The 21,592-nt window shown below is 35.2% G+C and overlaps 1 protein-coding gene across 2 annotated transcripts in view; it reads right to left on the minus strand.

Moving 5' to 3' along the window:
* tio (tiptop) overlaps positions 1-21,592 on the minus strand; it is a 150,689-nt gene that overhangs the window by 64,667 nt on the left and 64,430 nt on the right. Inside the window, exon 2 of one of the 2 annotated variants that reach the window (XM_069041743.1) lies at positions 14,653-14,685. The exons of the other annotated variant lie outside the window; for it this stretch is intronic. Within the exon in view, the coding sequence (XP_068897844.1) occupies positions 14,653-14,685 (33 nt within the window). The remainder of the gene's footprint in view (positions 1-14,652; positions 14,686-21,592) is intronic. 2 annotated transcript variants of the gene reach the window in all.

The raw sequence follows: 21,592 nt of genomic DNA on the forward strand, positions 1-21,592 counted from the left end.
AATATTTCGCGTGATTATACCTACTCCAGTTCCCAGTTCCGTTATCGTTTGATTAAATTCGGATCTATTTTAAATATTCGGCGCCGTCGACTCCAACCTTATAACACCTAAATATCGGCAAAAAACGTCAACACGGAACAGTATTTGGAATTTTATGAGGCGTTCCGCCAGGGTCGGCTCTAGTGTTGGGTTTGGACTGTCAGATAATTTACGCAAATAATTTTAAAAAAATTATATTTCAGGGACTGCAGTACCTATGCATCATTATAAAAGAATAACAATGTTTAATAAAGCAACTGAATCAAACCCCTCATAAAAATTAAATTTAAATCACTCAGGACTCAGGTATTTATCAAGTGAACAAATAATAGTTATTTATGTGACGCGCTAAGTAAATTAATTTTTACGGGCGAGCTGGAATTGGTGGGACGAGCGACGAAGGAGCGAGTCTCCATAATCCAGTGAGGTCTCTTCTACGAGCCTGTAAAATATTACAGAGCTCTACCCGTAACGACTCATTTACTTAGTTACCACAATGCCTGTAAATTGTCACTTACTTGGAAGGTGGAAATAAACATTTTTACTGAATTTATAACAAGAAAACATGATTGATATAAAAGAAAGAAAGCAAGAAAGGGAAAAGTATTAGGAGTACCGAGTACTTATAAGGTTTTCCTATTGAACAAGAAAAGGAAGAAGAAGATAAGAAGATTTTGAACCACAAATCATTGACATTGAGAATTTTGGTTTAGCTGTTGATAATAACGTCAACATAATAATAATATTAATAGTGATGTTTGTTTTCTGTTTGGAGTCGCTTTGGTGGAGCCCAGATCCGGCTCTGCTTCCCACCCCTGGCCGGGGGAGGCAAAAAATTCATCCGCTCTTGAACTTGAACGAATTTTTTCCCGTCGATTATTTATTATCGACATGAAAACCGACCAAACGCCACATTCGCTTCCTCGTAGAGGGTCTCGTTCACATAATGGCCGTAGGTATTTAGGCGTATGCGAACATGCATCTAGGCAGTTACCTTATGGGGGCAGAGGAGAGTTATGGTGGGCCACGTGAGCGACTACACGCTATTCAGTTCACACACAATTTACTGTGACCGACATAAATCACTCAACCGGGGCGATTCATCAGCTTCATTGTACGAAGTTCGTCGGGCACGGCCACTCACACACACAGTCAGACCTTTCAAATCGAAACGCCAATAATTTACAAGTTTTTGACAAGGCCCGATGGCTTTTCCGTCCGCACCGCACCGCCATCGACGCCGCCGACAGAGCCGGACACCTGTGCCGTTCGCACACCGGAAACTTTCTCCGAGGAGCTGATGGAGCAGAATCGCGACCGGGGTAAGCGCAGGGAGGATGGAGGAGGTCCTCGAGGGACCCTTACGGTTTCCTGGGGGTTGCTAAAGAGATCACCAGAAAGGGGTGTCTAGTTAATTATTGACATAATAAGATGTCCCGGAGAGACTCCGACTTCAAGCGTTGGTGCTGGAGCAGATCAACATTTCAGTTCCCCCTAATTAGTGTCCAGGGGGTAATACCATTATTAGTATAACATTATTGTGCCGTAAAAAATAATAAAATATTTTGTCTACGACCATTAAATAATACGTTTATTATTTACGTAACTATAGATAAATTGTGCTAGTCATAAATTACACCCGTGACTTTATTATAAGTCACTTGTGATTTATCATAAGTCACAGATCTTAAAATTTTTGTAAGCTGTGTTTTATGAAAAAAAGTCGTAGGTGAATAATGCCTATAATCCACTCTGCTGATTAAAAAACTCGCCTGCGGCTCGTTTTTTAACCTTCACCCTCGTGGATTATGATCGGCATTATTAGCGCGTCAAATAATATACTACAATTTCATTTTCAGCTAAAACATTATAAATCAAAGACCATATATTTATGATTAAATAATAATAATTTAATCAAAATATAAAAATTAATAACATTAGATAATTGTACAGTGAAACTAAGAACTGATGTCTCACCTTTTCACACCTCCACAATAATCTGTGTATAGGGATATAGTCCCTATTGTCTGAATTACAATAGAAGTGGTTAGAATACAAATAGGTTATTTTTCACCAACAGGTAGAAAGTCACACTATAAACAGTTTCATTCTATGTATCTTGTACGATTTTTGAAATTTTTCAAAATTCTGAGAATTTTCAGTATGATTAATCATTAAGAAAACAATGATTATAACAAATAATTGTTTTTTAAATTAAGTGTCAGCCACCTTACAATATTTACTAGAATTCAGATATTTAGCAAAACAAAATTTGAATGACCGCGCGTAAAACAAAACACACCTAAGAAACCAATAATATGTCAGAGAACAATAATTTATCATTAGTTGATCAAACTGTTTTCATAACATTTATCCAACACCTCATGTATAATAGGACAATTACTATGGTGATTTTAAACAAATAACGTGGCATGTAAGTCACTAGTGATCTAATAGTTATTTACGAAAGGAGTGCGAGAAGACATTTTTCGCGCATGAGCGCATTATTTGCGGCACGAGCGACGAAGGAACGAGTGCTTCATTTGCGCGAATGTATCGAATGTGTCTTCACGTATCAAAGTTTGTACAATATTTTTTGAAACGAACATTATGTCTGATTTGTCGTGTAGCCTTTGTGAATAGATGGCGCTTGTTCATGCACTTGCCAAAGTGTCAATCGAATTAATAGTGATTTATTTTCACTCTTTCGAAATTTTCAACATCCAAATTGGTGAAATGACGTTTTGAAAACCAGATTTTATTATTTTCAAGTCAAATTATTTTCAGAATGCTCAAAAGGGCCAATGCATTTTGGATGATTTTGAAGCACTAGTGCGCGAAATCTACGTTCGCGGTTAACTGTTGCGGTCGCGAAATGTCATTTTGAAGGAATTCAAAAACTATTTTTTTAAATATACCTGTTTACAAATGTGTTTTGCTTATTGGAATATTTTTAGTTTTACATATTTCTTAAATATCATTCAACGATTAATAGACCAAATAAATTGAGTAAGGTCCATTGATGGCTTTAAACATCCTTACGAACATCTAAAAGAGTGGTTTCTCCCTTATATTAGCACCTCCGAAACTCTTTGGGGTTGTTTAACATGGAGACATTTTCTCGAAAAAAATTGTGCTGAGGGAGGAAAGCTTAAGTCCGCCCCTGTCCGGCGATTATTCCGCAGGTCCACTTCGGTCCAATCTCCTTGGAGAGTATTATTACGAGCAAGTGAGCTTTATATAGTGTTATGTAGCCCCATTTTCCCTGAAATACAATGCAGTGTTTTATAATGAAGAGTAGAAAAGCACATTCAAGCATTTCAAGTGGTCGTGCTTGCTGTAAAACCAAACGAGATGGACTTCAATAAGACAAAGTGCTAACTCTACTAACGTTTTGTATAGGCGAGAACCGGTGAAAAAATACAGCCACATAGTCAAGTTTATCTCGTTTCTTTTTCCACCGTTTAATGCCGCCCCCAACAGCCGTTCCGGCGCAGATTTCGGCGTGCGACGCGCACCTATTCATTATTTTCCGGATGCATTCATCCAACTGAGAAGATCTCCCAACAAATTTATGTTTTTCGCCTTCCCCTTTACCATGAATTATGGGATTATTCGTAACTATTTGCCGGAATGACCGTTCGATGATTTCGCTTTGTTTCGTTGTTAATAACGTCATGATTTATGGCAGACTGCCGACGCTGCATCAACGTTTCTATTTTTCGAATGGGATTTTTGTCAAGGTAATGGTGGCGGCTAATTGCCGTCCACAATTAAACACCACCACGCTACATATAGAATTGCTGGTACAAATTGGTAATACGAACCCACCTGGTGTGGCATTTCATAATTTCTTGTGAATATTGGCGTGACCAATAACGTGCGTCTTGATATGCTGTTATTATGTACGCTTCAGCACATAAGGGGAAACACCATACCACCACCGGGACAAAGCGAAAACCCAAACAGGTATCAAACCGATTCCCTAGTAACACCATACCTAACGTCCAACCTGCGTTACTCGCTCATTAAACACAATAAACTGACACGTTCTCCTTACAAGAAACTTCTAACTCCGTCAAACACTGCGGTACAATTCCTGCAGACCTACAAAAATTCCGTGTACCGCATGGAACACCTTAGAGTCCAATTCTATGCAGTAGATAATAGTAGACGTAGGAACTGGACACTTTTTTAGAGCAGGACTTTTTACTGCAGTGCATGGTGAATGTTGGCAGCCTGTAAAAGAGCAACTGTGTCAAGAAGTGCGTCCGGCTCATTACGACTGCCAGCATAAATCTATCAGATCAGGCATTAGGTTTTGCAATAAAAATCTAAATAATAAGCCCTGTTGGCAATTAAGTCTGACTGTAACTGTCGTTGCTATTAGCGGACAATACCCAACTGTCATAGTAATTAATAATTAAATACTATAAATATTCGCGGCTACGCATACAAGGTGTGCAATAAATAATTGTTTACGACACATGAGTCTGTCACGGCAGGGCCGAACAGTTTATTTAAATAGAGGACATGATGGACAGTCGTGTTGCGATATCATTATATTCCCTGCTCTCTGCACAATGCTAATTTGGATTTTATGATTTACTCCTCTTTCGATTTCCGGCCTCCGATGTTTTATACTCTGTATTTGGTCTGTTGCAAATGCAAACAAGGGACCTGATTTACACATCCCTATATAGGGTGTCCGCTTTACATACTTGTTTTGCTAGTTATCTCTTCATCAAGTAATTAGAAGCAAATAAAACTTGGTGACGGATCAATAAACCAGTGACATTCTATTTAAATAATCTCTTTTTATACAGAAGATTTAATGATCACTGACGAAGATTATTTAAAATACATATATGCAGTTGTGTTAAAAAATCAAAGAAGAATAGTGCATTCCTCAAGATGATGAAAATTGCAACACGAGCCGTAAGCGAATGGTGGAATCATCCGAGTGAATAATACCCATTATACGCGAGTTGAAGACGAGAAGTTCCACGACTATACCAAGAAAAAACAATTTTTAAGAATTCAGTTTAATTTGATTTTTAATATTTGACAATAAAAATTGTGCCTCGTTTAGCGATTGCTACGCGATACGCCACTTATCGTTTACAAACGCATCCGATTGGTGATCTGCCGTTGTAGAACGAAAATACGAGGGACCTGATTGGCCAAAAGCCGTAGATTTCAGTAAGGGGCGTGGAATTGATATTATTCTTTCATTGAATATCCAACAAGAATGCATTTATTCATTAATAGTCGTAGAAAATAGTATATTATTCAATGAGCCGATAATGATGGCTATTACTCGTGAGGATGATTTTGTGTCACGAGCCGCAGGCGAGTGGTGTAATTCATCCGAGCGAGTAGTACCCATTATCCGCGAATAGAATTCTATACTATTCATAAACTAGTTGCTATGGTGTTTGCAGTGTGTTTTAAAATTATTATTCAACGGGCCGTGGGTAATGAATGCTGTTATCCAATGAAAAACACTTTAATAATTACAGTAGGTATTATCCAACAGGAGTAGAAAAAACATTTTACAATTTTGATCAATCCCATTAAAACCCACACACCATTTTGTTTTAAAGTGCATCATAACAGATAACTTAGTGATATAAAAAGAATTAAATAATGATGGATGTATTCTGTAGAGATCCACACAACACCCTGTATGTGCAGCATTTGTGTTGAAGCACAGACAAATTGATGATATTAGCGGTATAAACTTCCAATTGTAAAGTATCACATTTTCCTTCGGTTTTCCATAGATGCATCAAAGATACCGCCGTTGAATGATTTAAATATCCCCTTTTGATTATAATGTTATTAAATGTGATTGATTCGCACGCAATGTTAATAATGCAGAGTTGGCGACGGTTGTTTGTCCGTGGATAGGTTTCTTGGGCGACAGTGATTGATGTTTAAATATACGCGGTCGGAAACAATCGACCGCCACCAAGAGCAACCCCCATATGGTCGGAATGACGAGATTGAAAATTCCCGAATCAAATATACCTGGCTGGTACCTGACGTGGACCGTGTGCGATGGGCAATTCCCTTCCGGCTAGGGCCGAATATTGTCAGGAGGTTAAGTGACGTGGCCATCTCACATGCAAAGTGCACGAGGGAAGAAGGAAAGAATAAACAAAGCGGTAATCCTAAACAAATACGAGGCCGGGCGAGGCACTTTGGTATTGTGTGTGCCGTTTGGACGAACACCAATACGTGTATTGCGGGTATCAGCATCCAAATGACGCAATTACCCGGTAAATGGCCCGGCCAGGACCCTCCATAGCCATCCCTATCGCGCCACTGCCACCACCTACGCTGATGTGGCACCGACCAAGCCACTCTTGATGCTATTGTTATGTTTACGAACCACTTTATTATATCGAAGGAGCCAGCGTCGCCGGACGGATACGGATTATTGTTTGGGGTCCGACATTTAACGCGAGCCCCTTCTTTTTTCCTACACCTAATTTCATTTTAGAAAACAGCGACACTTATGTATCTTACCGGAGGACCACCAAATTGCAACTTGTCTGAGATTTTAACCAAGTTTCAGGGATTTACCGCATCACTTCAACGAGTCGCTCAACACGTTACCAACTGCTCGAAGACTGACACTTCCAGTCAGTTTTTAACAATGAACTGTCACGATTTTGATGCAAGAAACACGACAGGTAATTTGGATCCGAATTTTTACCGAGTAAGTTCAGATTTCAAGAGTCTTCCAAGAAAAGGTCACTGTACTGCAATGAATTATGGTAGGTACAGCACCACTTTCACTTTGCGAACTCTTCAAGAACTAATACATTCTGGTCTAGTTCGTCATTTCCAACAATCAACGCGAGGAACGCACCATTGATTACGTACTTATTATTTTTATTATCATCATCGATCGAGTTGCAGAGCTGCTCCGGGTTCACGAGTCATATCGTCGATTATTAATCATACCACGAGTTTATGTTTGATGAGAAAAGATTACGAATTATATGAATTGCTCTTTGATAACTAAATTTTTTCGGATCGAGTTACTGTATATGATATCACCAACATCTCCCCATTTTGTTCCTGTTTTTAATCATGCATATTCTGTATCTACATCTCGCTCCATTTTTTTCAAGTCAAAACTTATTTTTCTTGTCTCTTGTGTATGCCAATATCCTTATCAATCACACTCAATACATCCTTCATTAATCTAGCTCCGTTTAATCTGTCAAATCATCTTTCTTTTTTTTTCCTTCAGCACCCAATATTTTGCTCTTAATTACTCCTCATTTTCTCATCGTACTTTGTGTACATATTCTTTACTGTTTCTCTTTTCTCTTATAACATCATTTGTTGATGATATTTACACCGTTAACTCTGCTTTCCATACATCAATACTAAATTATATCCTCCTTGTTCCATTACGAAGAAAATTTAAGAAAAGGTGAAACTAAAATAATGCAGAACAAAACAAAAATCATCGGCGGTTTCTTTGTCCAATTTAATTTAAAACTTCTCCCGGGTTTTTCATTTTGATTTGATAAATCCAAGTTTTATCAAATTCCATCGGAATTATCCTTAGAAATTCCAAAAATTTGTTTATGATAGATTCAAATTTGACAGTCTTCCTTTCTAGGTACAGCTTGTGCCATGTGCCAAGCTGTTTTGTCGACCTGTACTTAAACATTATTTCGTATCTTTCTTTCTACTTTCCGAAGATTAGAAATTTTTCTGATCTTTTGTATTTGTATAAAAGAAACTTCACTTTGAGAACTGAAGAAATGCCGGCACCTACAACGTTTGAGAACCACTGTGACAAAGCCATGATTGTTATGACTGCATTTGCAGTGAAACACGGTTCATTCAATTCCACCATTAAAATGAACAAAGTCTGTTCCTCTTAATTAGTATTTTCTTTAGTGTTCATGCAAAAATGAATGACATTCACAATTTCAATAATGATCACTGGCACAAATAATAATTTAAAAAATGAGAAAAGAGGATAAAATAATGAGATAAAGAAGAATTTAGTAACAAAAAAATGTATTTGAGAAACACATTTTTATAACATGCAAGTTGTGAATATTTTTTTTAATGCAATAAACTATTATGGGAGTTTCACCCTGTTATTGGTGGAATTTTTTTAATGGTGTAATCGTTTTTTTTTTAATGGAAATAAAAGAATTGACTACTCCAACCATAAACGTCGTTGGTGGTCCAGTCATCCTAAGGAAATTAGAAGAGGTGAGATTATGAATACGAAAAAAAGGACATACATCAAGCCTCGATTATTCTATTAGAGAAATATAATTAAAATTCACAAGTTTCTTGTGGCTTCAGTGAATTAAGTCATTATTCAAAATATATTTAGCAAACTAAACACCAACTGTGCTGAAATGATTTTATAACGCCCACAATTAGAATCACCGCTGTTATTAATTGCAGGTCAAATAACGGTCGGATGTGATAAAAGTTGCTAAAATACACATAAATCATACGAGAACATTTTTTCACTTTGCACTTCGTACGGAATTTGTGGATGTCCACACAAAGAACTGGTGAATTTCCCTCCGATTTGTTCACCGAAAACAAAATCCTTTAATGCCATCCTGAAAAACTCAGCACACGTCGATACAGCTGAGAAAGGACAACAGTCAGGACTCACCATTTTCGGTAAATGATACGGTAAGCTCCACAATGGTCAGGTACACCTTGATTAGTGCGTTCCATTTGACGGACAGATGTGGTTCGATCGTGGAACAATTAACGTACAAATGGCGTTCGTGCAAGTCATCCCGTCAAACGTAGACGTTCTTCTGGAGGACTCATGACAAGCCAGCAATCGAATCACTCCACGATCACAAATCACCGACAAGTCCGATAGTTGATGATGTCATTCGCTTATTAACATCTGAAAGACCGCCACAGGATACTGAACCTGCTTTGATATCAGAAACAACCCGATCACTCAACGAGTCAGGATGTCAACCGTGACGACGGCATTGTCCATGATGATTATTACTGTGAAAGAAACAATTTCGGAATTCTTCGGCGTACCGGGAGGCGTATTGTCGAAGCGGAACGTCGTCCGTCCGTCGAGAGCTCTCGACTTTGATAATAGGTAACCGGGTAGACGTCAAGCGTCATGACTAGCGACTACTTGATTGATAGATTGTCCATCATAATGGTTGCGCAGAACCATCCATCTAAACGGTGACGCGCTGCCCTTGCCTGTCACACCAGGTAAATGGAAACTCGTTCGATATAACCAAGAAAAAAGAAACAGATGGCTAAAAATATATCAGCGCCGTCCAACTCGGAATATTTACACGCGACGACGTAACGAAATGAATAAAATTTAGAGAGGCGCCGAAAACAGGAAACACTCTATTAATTGAGGCGAGGTGCGTCTTCTGGGAGGATCTCAAGAAGCAGTAACAAAAGCACAAGTGAGCAGTAGGCAACAAAAAAATAAATAAAACTCGCAGGATAAGCTTGATCTGGGGTACATTGTAACTTCGATATAGCTTTGAAAGATGAAGAACGAGGACTCCCTTTAGTTATCTTTTAGGTAGCAACATCACTTGAAACCGTTTGAAACTCACTCACATTTTTCAAATTAAAATCAATCAATTTCTTGTGGTTTTAGATCATTTTATACTTCGCAAGAGTGCTACGAACAACTTCAAAAACTTTCGGATACGAAGCCCCATGAAGCAAGTATCTACTACCGCTTTTACTAATTTGTTTGAGAGTTTTTTGGGTTAGTGCCAACTCATATACTTTCTACTTGGAAAACATGCAACCAGTTATATCGGGTGATTTTTTTAAACTTCACTTCCCATTATATCGAGTGTTCAATTGAAAAGTTCAAGTAGCCTTTGAATTTTTCACAAGATTGTGAAGTATGTCTTAGAAAAGCAATGACAAAAGCTAGGTTAGGACCACGTTAAGAAGTGACATTTTTGACTAAATTTATTTTATATGTAATGTGAGTGCCAGGTTATCAAAAAAGTTTATAATTAGAGCAGGGCATGTCTCTAGCTACATGTTAGGTAACAATGAATACAAAACCTCTTAATTTGACGAAAATCGCGGCAACACAACTGACATCTGTCAAAGAAAGCATCATGCCTTTTTCTTTCATCAAAAAGTCATAACCAACTTGATGAACTTTTCTTTTGAACACCCGTTATTATAATAGAGACATAGGCGGCTAGACTTGAAATTGTAAAAATCACCAGGTATTATCTCATATTAAAGAATTAGTTCATCACACATTATTTATGAGAAACAGACGACTATACTTAATCTAGACTTAAGTTTTTCACTTTTATACTATCAAATTTGTGTTTTTCCTAAATTTATACACTTCTAGTGAATATTATGATGAGAGATATAATTATTATTTGATATTCAGGTTTATCTATTTTGCCGTCCTATTGAAATTTCTTTTGTCTTCGAATGAAGCAATGTCAGTTGCGGTGTCTATTTTAGATGGATTTTATCTCATAAAAATCTATGAAAGCTTGTCCTTTTTTTCAGGGATAAACTTAAAACTTCTTCCGACAGTTTCATAATCGACTATTCGCGTGATGGCATCTTCACCATTATCTTCAAGGATCTCTTGTTCCAAAAATGACTATCCCTTTCTTTCATTCATCAATGATCAATGATGTTAATATTTTTAATGACATCTTTCATTGAAGTGTTTTTTATATAGCAAATATCTACTTTTCATCTGATGAAAGATCATGCTTCAACATTCCTTATTAAAAATGTACTGTAAACACAAACGAAGCTTAATTAGCAGCATGTTTTTCATGAAAAAAATTGTCACACTTTTTTTCAGAGAAAATCTTGTTCCAAAACGTAGGTTTTAACAATTTTGTTAATCAATCCTTGCAGTTTATCTTAAGTATAGGGCAGAATTGAATAGAACTTAAATTTAAAAATCCATTTTAAATATAGGTTCAAATGAAATTTGATGAACCACGTTTGGTGTTGTGTTATTTCTTAAACAAATACACATTTCTGTAAAAGCTGATGCGCGTTTCAACAACAAAGCTGTCATCACTAGAGCGATTATACTAGTTAATTATGGTACTAGTGAGTTAGAAGGCATATAAGTCACGCCAAAAAAATAGGTAAACCACTAGTTGAAAATTAGTGGTTTAGTTTTTTCAAGCGACTTATAGCCGCTAACACACGTGTGCCATACATAACTTTATCCACGATGAAAGAATCAGTTCAAACTTTGATTCCAGAGAAAAAAAATGTTTAGATCATTAGTGACTTATGTGACTTATATGGCTTTTAGATCACTAGTGAATTATATGCCACTTTATTTGTTTAAAATCATCATAGTTATTGTTCTACCGTGAGATCGAAAAAAAAAATAGAGTTGGCTGACCAAAAATTTCAGTTGGCAATTTGTTAAAAATTCAATTATCAGATGTCAGTCTTAAAAGTTAGGTTAGTGATTTTTAGAACATTGAAATCTTCATTTTCACAAAGGGGTGCATTATGTGTGACCTGTCGGTTGTAAAAGAATCATGAGGAGTTCCAATCGTATTTACGAACTAGAGTAAATTGTGCCAGGTCTGTTTTTTAACACGTTGTTTTTCACGATATTATATATGAGATGTTAGATAAAAACTGTTTTTATAAATCTGTACAGGTATTTTGCAAAATGACGTTCAATACATTAAAAAATTATTATTTTGTATTAATTAAAAAATCAGGTTTTACCTTGGACTCCATGAAATTAAAATTAATTTCGGAAATCCAAATCAAGGATAATATTTTCTTCCAGGTTTACTTCATAAGCCAATTACATTAGTGCACACTTAGTACATAGTGGCCAAAAGCTTTGAAATTCTGGTGGTGTCCCCTTTAGGTTGTGTGTCCCCGTCTTAAGCGTCTATTTTCTAGTATTTCGTCGGTTCGAATTTTGTTGGTAAGAAATCGGTGGAAAGTAGCCACTAGTCTTGTTATCATTCGCTTTGAAGTCTATTATGTGACATCTCCGATCCAACCCTTGGGCCATTATCGGGGACCAAACGAACTGTCTGGACTATCTCTCAGGCCTCTGAGTATGACTGAATGCATCGGTTCGCGAATTCTTACAAGACGATGTCACTTGCAGATGACAACAACGCATTGAAGTCATGTCCAGTCAAGCTCTCCTTACACTCCAATAATTAGGCCGACATGTATAATATTACATAACCCAACTTCTTCGACTGCAAATTTTCTCTCCTTGTGGTGGGATTTTAGCACTCGTGAACTGTAATTATGTACATTTATTGCTTACATGATAGAGCGTTGACTTTAACTGTTTTTCATTTTTCCGTATTGATTAAATCGAGAGCCTTTCAAACCGTAATGGTTTAATCGATAGTTGTGGCTCTCCTAAAGCCGGTTAATTAAACAGACAACAAGCAACAAGGCCCCATCTACTCAAATACCCAATACCAACGAGTTAACAACTTGACGTAATATTTTAACAGTGTTGTGAGGTGTTTACGGCTCCAGCAATGTTTGCAGTAAAGCAGGAATACAAACTTCAAACAATAATAAGAATTACTAGAGCTTTAAGAGTCAGAGATGTAAAAGATTTCACTATTACAGGTGAGCTGTGTGAATATTACTTAGCACTGCTGTGCCAACAAGGAAGACCAGCGACGTCATTGTCCGCACAACTAATAAGTTGACAGGTGGAGGCGGAGCCACTGGCAAAAGTGTCAAGTGAAATCTTTTTAAAACTAAGATTTTGTAAATATCTTAGCCTTAGTTTTGGAGAAAAACGCGTTAACTTCTTCGGATGGAGGACCGAGAATGCAGCACCGAGTGCAGTTATCAGGATGCATTTACAATTCCAACAGGTGTCACTTATCAGCGAAAACGTGCATCTATGTGTGTGGCTGCTTGCAATGTTGGTAGCCCTGTTGATTTATTTTACGTGCGGCATTGTATTTTGATATATGGACGAGTGGACGTGCCGTCCGTACAAAATATTCATGTTTCTCAGAAAACAAACTAAAACAATGGGGCAAAAATATTGTAAAAAAAAATTCGTCATCGATCAATCCCGAAAGTTAAGTGGTGGTAGCATCATTATCAGTGTAGCGGTTATGGCCAATAAATTAAAACAAAATCCATTGGCAAGTCCATCAAACAATAATAAAAGGGACCATAAAATATTTTCCAATTATTGTATTGAATCGCATTGGATATGGTAGCCATAAATCACATTTGGTCATATTTCTCACGTGGACAGGTGGCAATGAAAAGAATAATTTAATCAAGCGCGTTACGTCACGCTTCCTTACACGCCCATTAACGTATCAGAACGGCCCTGCGTGCTGATAATTTTAATTAAGCCAAATTGGAAATGGCCACACGAAGACAACCCCGAGGCGAAGGATTTCTCGCCTTACCTTCACGTACGCTCGAATTTCACTTTGGACGGCTTTGCGCCACTCGCATCAACTGTAACAAGTGGGCGACAAAACAAACACAACCAAATTACATGGTGGTTCACTGAAGTCATTATACAGGTGGACAGTTCTTCGGAGAAATATTTAACAAATGTACCCGCAGGAGGTTCAGGAAGAAAAAGAATAACACATTTCGCAACGACAGATACGTCTCATTTTCATTTCTTTAAATGGACTAGATACACATGTCGTCAGAGGTATAATATACTCATTTCATTTTATTAAATATAAATATTTAATAGAAAATATTCATTTTTCTTGAAGTTTAGAAAATTCATTCCAAAAAAGTTTTGTGCATAGCTGGCAACAAATTGTAGACAATTAATAATTGCCATATTTCCTTAAACAAGAATTCGTGAGTTTTATTAAATTTTACATGAGAATAAGGTTTTCCTTTATTAATTCGTCATAAAATAAACTGACATCAAATTATTTTTTCATTTGTCAAAATCTTAGAAACAAAACATTTTTGCGACAGATTTTGCGCTTTTCTCGGATCTCAACTTTTGAAAAATTGAGAATTGTTTTTTGGACAAAATGTCATTTTTAGACAATTTTTTCTTGAAAATTGTCAGTTTTCAACGACTGTAATATACATATTTGCAGAAAAATGGTGTCACACTTTTCAAAATAGTAGAGAGAATTTTCAAAAATTAAAAGTAATTTTTCTCAAATATAACAACTAAAATATTTACAATGGGTAACTGGTATGAAAATCGATTTTACTTTATTTTTTCAGTAGTACAAGTTCTCAAAAACAGTGCCTTGTGAATTAACACTTGCCGAATTTGTATTCTTAAAATTAAGACACCCTATAGAAATTCCTAAATATTTCGAAAAATATTAAAACTAAATTTTCGTGGCCCTCAGATTTTCTGTATTTTTTTAAGTTTTTAAATAACCAAACTTATTAAGGTATCTTACTCAACAATAAGAGCCCTACATAATTTTATACTCGATACATGTAGAGTTTTTGAGGAGGTAGAACATCGCGCCTCTTTTTATCAATCAAATTCTTCATTAAAGTATGTTTCACTTTTTTTAAGTGATTCGTTTTAAGGAAATGCTTTTGCAAAAAGAATAACAGAAAGAATGTACTCACCAAATGCTATGAAAAATTTCTGGAAGTATTTATCTAGAAACAACAATGCAATCAAAATAAAATCATCTATAAAATCAGAATATCAAATTTAATTATGTACTTCCAAAGTTTGAATTAACCTTTCATACTCATTATTCACCCATAAGATAACTCGGCCTATTTGTATCTTAAAATTCAAGAGGTTAATACGAAACACCTGTATGCAAAAAAGTGTTTTTATTTACCCTGAAGGTTCTATAACATGTTAAACGTACAAGGACATTATTTTCTCATGCTTTCATTAACACTTTTATCGTTTATTGTTTTTGACCAACAAAATAAATACAGAGTACTCTACTCGGGTGTAATAATAATCTTCATTTTAATACATAATTGAAAACTGAAAAAAAAGAACAAAAGAGTTACCTTAAACTACTCTGCGATTAAAAAAATAGTAGATTATATCATTAAGAGTAGAAATGAGTGTTTTTGTGCTAAGTCCAGACATTGAAGATCGAGATGGAGTCGAGGTCCCAACTGGGCGAAGCACAAAAAGACCTTCTACTCTGAATGATATACTATTTTATCTTCGAGCGGATCACAAAAAAAAATTCGAACATATACTCATTTATTTATTCTCTTTTACTGCAGTTCCTGTAAAATGACAATTTTCGAACTTACAATTTTCACCAGTAATTCCTAGTTCTCTGGTTGTGATATTATTAGTACTTGGAGGTTCAAAATTAATTTACTAAGTCAAAAGTTTACTTTTTAACGTTGAACGGCCATCTCGCTATTTTTTATTTTGACATCTGTCATCCGTGCACATGGGCGACTCGTGTTACACCACAGTGGCATCGGTTAAATATTGGATAATAATTTCGTTATTTGGTTTAGAGGCTTTTTTTTTAAATAGGGATAATTTAATTATTAAATAATTCGTGTAATTATTGATAAATAAATCGTGAGAAATGCTTCAAATGGCCTTAGATTTGACTCGGTGGCCTGTGGACATTTCAACTCCTAGGATTTGAAGTATGTATTTCAAGTCCGGTTAAAAAAAAAGCCACTTCAACCGTTTCTATAGATATACACAAAGGGATGATTTTCGACCGCTTGAAAATTTTTGTCTGGCAACATATCAAAATCAAACAAAAAAAATTACAATGAATTTCCACCCATACTGAGAATGTAATGATTGTAAATATGTAAATAGATTTCAATCGTGTTGAAGAAGGGAATGCGCAAAATCCTCTATTTTGACATTGAGGGCGCTGTAACAATTGAATCTTATGAAGACTCTAGGCGCAGAGACTTGACTTCTGGTAATTAGTCATTGAAGAAAGGTGTTTTTGTGACCACGCCGAGTGGGCCCTCGTTAGTTGTTCAATTTGATTATTAGGACCTTCGGCGTGTTGTCCGTAGAGACTCGTCGTCAGTCTTAAACAATGCATATAAGTTGGCGAATGAATGATCGATGCCAAAGTACGTGATCCATCTTGTCATGAGCACTACCTAGGTTATATCAGTCACTGTCCGATGTCTCGTCAGCCGTCAGGACACATCTCGTCTCTCGCTCCCATAATCAATACAGTGTGACGGACAAGCTCGCAGATTGGCATTCTTCTCTTTTCTTCTCTCCATCATCCGGTTTCATCTCATTAGCCCCTAATATTCGGTTACAATTCACGATTTTTACGAGACGCGTATCATCATTATGTCGAGCTGGCAGATTTCGCAAACCACCTTGTGAGGTCTCAGAGGAACTCCAAAGTAGCCAGAGGTGGAGGATCCGCGGGGTTGCCTCGGGTGGTCATTTTCAATTTAGATGTTTTAAAATTATCGGCACGCAGCCACGTTTTCATACGATAAATAGGCGTGACGTAACTTGCTTGATTAAATTATTCTCCACATTTCTTATGTATGCATGTAAAGACGCTCGCAGAGATAAATAATACAACCATTTTCGCAAGTTTCAAAATATTAAACGACCGTTCGTCCTTAAAATACCTCAAACACCTTAAAACAGATATTATGTGTATCAACTTGAACTATTTTAATTCTGTTTTGAAAATTACGACAAATAATGGTTAAAGAAAAATCTCTTGTACCTACCATCTTTGGAGTGCCAAAAAAATTTTGCAAACGGCATCAACCAAGAGTTTCCAAAAAAAGAATAAAACAAGAAAATGAGGCGACAAATGTAAAAAGCAATAAAAACATGAGAGAATTCTCACATAGGTACCTCAAAGATCTGTTCTAGGTCCTATTTTAATTCCTGTCCTGTGTTACTAATTGATGATGTTGTATCACACGATAAAATAATAATATATTGTACCTAATGCAGATGATAATATTAGCATTGGCTAAAAATGGCCTTGTTATACATTTAATAACACGAAAACAAATATGCAGATCTTAATTGAAAACTGGTTTATTGACAACAGGCTCAATTTAAATAACTTGTAAATCTGCCAATAGGTTGTTTATACGATAAACAAGATCTCGCAATTTTTCAGTTTATGGGCGATCCTAAATCTAAATTAAATACATACATACAAGTACAACAAACAAGATGAAGTTGTTGAAAAAGTTGACATCTTAAAAGGTTTTAAACAGTTTATTTTGTTTCGATCTGAGGTAATTTTCAAAACGAAGATTTAAAGTGAGAACATTTTCTTCATTAAACAAAAATAATGTTTGTATTAATACCCCGGCCACAATAATGGTATTTTTCTAATCTATTTTTATACAGGGTGTATTAACAATAGTCCATAATATTTATTACACGCAAATCTACGTCGAATACCAAATAAAAAATTCTAAATCGAATTTGATCTTTGAACGAATATTTTTTAAAATTATTATTATCAAAAATGACATTAATGAGAATCCTTTTTATTTTTCATTCTCGTCCCTACGAAAGTGAAACTTTCTATTTTAATAAAGCGATTGAAAGCGAAAGTAAAACATGCAAGGGAATCGGTTGCTAGCTATGAAAAACCTTTGTGCCCTGGACCACAAGAAAGGAAAAATATCAAAAACATCATTCGTTGCACACCATTTAATGAAATTTTCATAAGCTTGATTGTACCTACCGGTCTTTGGAATTGTCCGGCAACACACTTCTGCACGCAATATATGCAGCTTCTTCAATGAAATGCATTTTAAACTAAATTATGACCAAGTATTCAACGACAACGATATTTCATAAATGTTTTAAAATAGCGTTTTTGTATTGTTACTAAAGTAACGTTAACAACAAGCCAGCTTTTACTAATTTTATCATAATCACTGAATCATTGTATTTTAGTAAATGTCGATGGGAGAATGAAAAGTTTAATACAATACTCGGCTGCGCTTACGCTTCGCCTCGGCCATTTAAAAACACCTCGCACATAAAAGTAAACTTTCGCAGCTTGTAATGTAAATAACTATTCTGAATTTACTCAAGTCCGAAAAATCACTCTAGCTTAGTTGCGATGTTAGATTCAAAATTTATTAATAGCATTCTTAAAAGTGAAATTACAAACAAATCAAAATGGTAAAATTAGTGCTGGAATATTTATTTTGCTTGTTGAGTTATGTACGTATTACTGTACACTTACATTACAAACGAGGCAAATTTCCAAGTTTCACTGTTAATTACTCTATGAGCGGGGGGGGGGGGGAGTGTAAATTGGTACTAGAGTTTTTTTGCTTCTATTTCATCACAGAATCATGTGATGTAAATATTACGCGCCATTTTTAGTACAACCTGTACAGTAGGTATACATTTTTTAAAATATAACATTACATAAGTATGTCAAATAACAAGGTAATTATTGTCACCTAAATAAAAAGAATTACACTTATATCAAAATTAATCAAATAATATTTTGAAACATTTTTCGAAAGTTTCCCAAAATAGCAACAGTTATTCCCTGCAAAGAAAGAAATTCCATTCTCATTGATAATTCTCATTTTTAACATTTATCTATACCTTAAAAAAATTTGTCTCATCTTGTTAACATAATTTATTGAAAGCAACATGTATATCTGAAGTATTAAGATTAATTTTAAAAAACAAGAACTTCAGAGATGAGAGTAGAGTAAATACCGTTATCTATTGAACATACTAATCCATTTACTTCGCTTGTTACTTAACCAATATACAAAACCATTTTCATTGTAACACTTGGTGTTGTGGAGTACTATGTGATGCCGTAAGTAATCTATTATTTTTTGTTGTAGATACAATAATTACATTTACTACGAGATAGAACTATGTTCTAAAATCGATCATTTGAAAAGCTGTCATAAAATGTAACACTACTTAACTGTTTGATTTATTATTGTAACAGAAACTAGGTAGTAATTAGGTAACAATTAACATACTTAATGTATGTAAGTTACAATGTACAATCGCTAATTAATATTATGTTAATGTTACAAACACTGTTATTATCTGATCTCGATGTACTATCTGACATATTATTTATATTATTAATATTATTTATCTGTCATACAAATTTTATAACAGAGTTGTTAAATAGGAGATTGGACTATCATTAGGAATTTCTAGAAAGTAAAGTTTAAAAATTTTAGAAAATAACTGTGTACCACCTTCTGCAAAAACCAACATTAACTAAACTAGCTTCTCTTGTTAATTGGTCTTAATTAATCCGTAGTATTGTGAACGTCCCTTGCTTATTAAAAACGAATTTTTATTTTTCTACAGTTAATTTTTCGTGAAGATTCTGAAGAGTCGCAATTTATAAAGTATGTACTTATGTATCAAGTTATTATGAATTACTTCAGATTTCTTTGAATTAGCAATGTCTTTTAATTTTGTACTTTCGCATCAACGTATTTTCTGCTAAAGAACAAACATATCGGGTTTTTTTTAAATTTCACCTCGTAACAGGTGTTGAAGAGTCGATTGTGAACGCACCACTCGTGCTAAACGTAAGATTTAAACAGCTGATCCGTGATCCGTAACCTGTATAGTGAAATTTAAAAAAACACCCGATATATCACCATTAAAGCGTAATTACATATTTAATATTTCATTGTTCTATGTTCATATTTGCAATTGTGTTTAGTAAAAAAAAAATCAATAGATATTTTGATGAGTCCGAAAATGTCGAATTCTCAAAAATACATTAGTTACAAGATATGCTTAAGTATTGCTTGTTAAACACACGACTACTATTATAGATTACTGTTGACACACTGACAAGAAGAAACTTCTAAGTTTCTGTCAGTATTTATTTAGTATCCAGTACGTCACGTTGGACTTTTATAGATCAAATCAATTTTATATCAAGATAAATCAATCTAACAACAACATGGACACGATCAAATTTCGTTCTGTCCCACGTAATTATGTAAACGACACTGCTGAGTTTTGTACTGCATAATCAAAGCAGGCTTTGATTCGTCCCTAGGATTTATTAAATCCTAGCCTCGACAATTTCATAAAACGGGAATGACAAATAGTGCGATTATATCGAATTATTGCCGATGCACTTTAATACATCCGCAATATATCTGGAAGAAAACAAAATTAAAACCGTTCTCTCAATTCCCAGACGCTTTATTATGTCGCCTGTGGTGCACTTCCACCAACTTATTTCCTAGTTGTCTCGTCCTCGTCTTTATCGGACACGTCACTTTTTCGGTCTGTCAAGAAAAGTGACATGAGATGGCGCTCGTGTAATAATGTTCGTTGACACTTGTCATTCGGCTCGGTTCTATATAATAGAGAAAAGTTTTGTTTTAGTCCAGTACATGACGTTGCAATCGCAATCGTCTTCCGACAGGCAATGAGGCAATGACAGGACCAGCTCAAACTTTCCGACAGGGAGGTTTTTTCAGGGGGGCGAGGATTCGATAATGAACAGGACCGGACTTGGGATTGTGCAACAGGCGACAGCTGCGATTCTATCGATCAAAAAGGCTCACAAAAAATTTGCAAAAAAAAAAATACAAATAGGTAAATTTCAAGAAGTAACCTGCGTTCAAAAAATAATTCAACTGGAGTAAACTGTTCCTTTGGCTGGTTTGTCTGCCTCACTTCGTTCGGCAGCCTCTGCACATAAAACCTCACTTTTGCTCTTAATAACATAATATACTATTTTATAAGTAATAAATCATGAGTGCCCTTATATTTTAGTAAAAAATCTTTATAGCATAGTCATTAGTAAAGATAAATTACTGAAGCATTTTATTTTTTCAAATCAAGTTCATTTTCTCCGATTTTCTTGTGGGGGGGGGAGGTTATCCATTAACTTAATATTTAATTATTTCAAACTATGTAACGGATGACTATTAAAATGTTCACTTAGGGTTGGCTATGGATCACTCTTTGTTTTCCGTTGCACCTTAGACACTGACAAGTTTCAATTGTACTGACTGACATTTGTCGTTCGTTCTTGCGTGTGTCTAAAGTAACAGAAAAAATAAAAACTCGTTCAAAGCCAACTCCAAGTGAAAATTTTAATAGTCACCCGTTATAATGAAATAAGAGTGTTCAATACTGTTTAAAACAAACGATGGAAAAATGCAGATATTTCCAAAATATTTATTCTTTAACAATACTTTTATTATAAAAGGATTTTGCAGATATAGTGACACTAAAATATCATTTTATTGTCGGCCATAACAAGCACGTCATATCTACTAATAAAATTTTATAACACAATTTTGTAAAATTTTATGATCTGGAAGCAAAACGAAAATACTATATGTTTACCACACCTCAATTTATCTACTTCATAGTGGTAATGTTATTTCGCAAATATTTTATTTTTAACAAAAAAAAAATTAAATCTCCATTCGCATAAACTAAAATTCACCTTTCTTGATATGAACATTTTGTCCATAATTTTTTCTTCACAATTTTGGCACAAATCTATCTGGCGAATCCCAGAATCGAAAGAGAAAATAGACATAATTTCGTAATTCAATTGAATAATCC

Source organism: Tenebrio molitor, chromosome 3 (assembly GCF_963966145.1).
Source record: "Tenebrio molitor chromosome 3, icTenMoli1.1, whole genome shotgun sequence".
Classification (NCBI taxonomy): domain Eukaryota; kingdom Metazoa; phylum Arthropoda; class Insecta; order Coleoptera; family Tenebrionidae; genus Tenebrio; species Tenebrio molitor.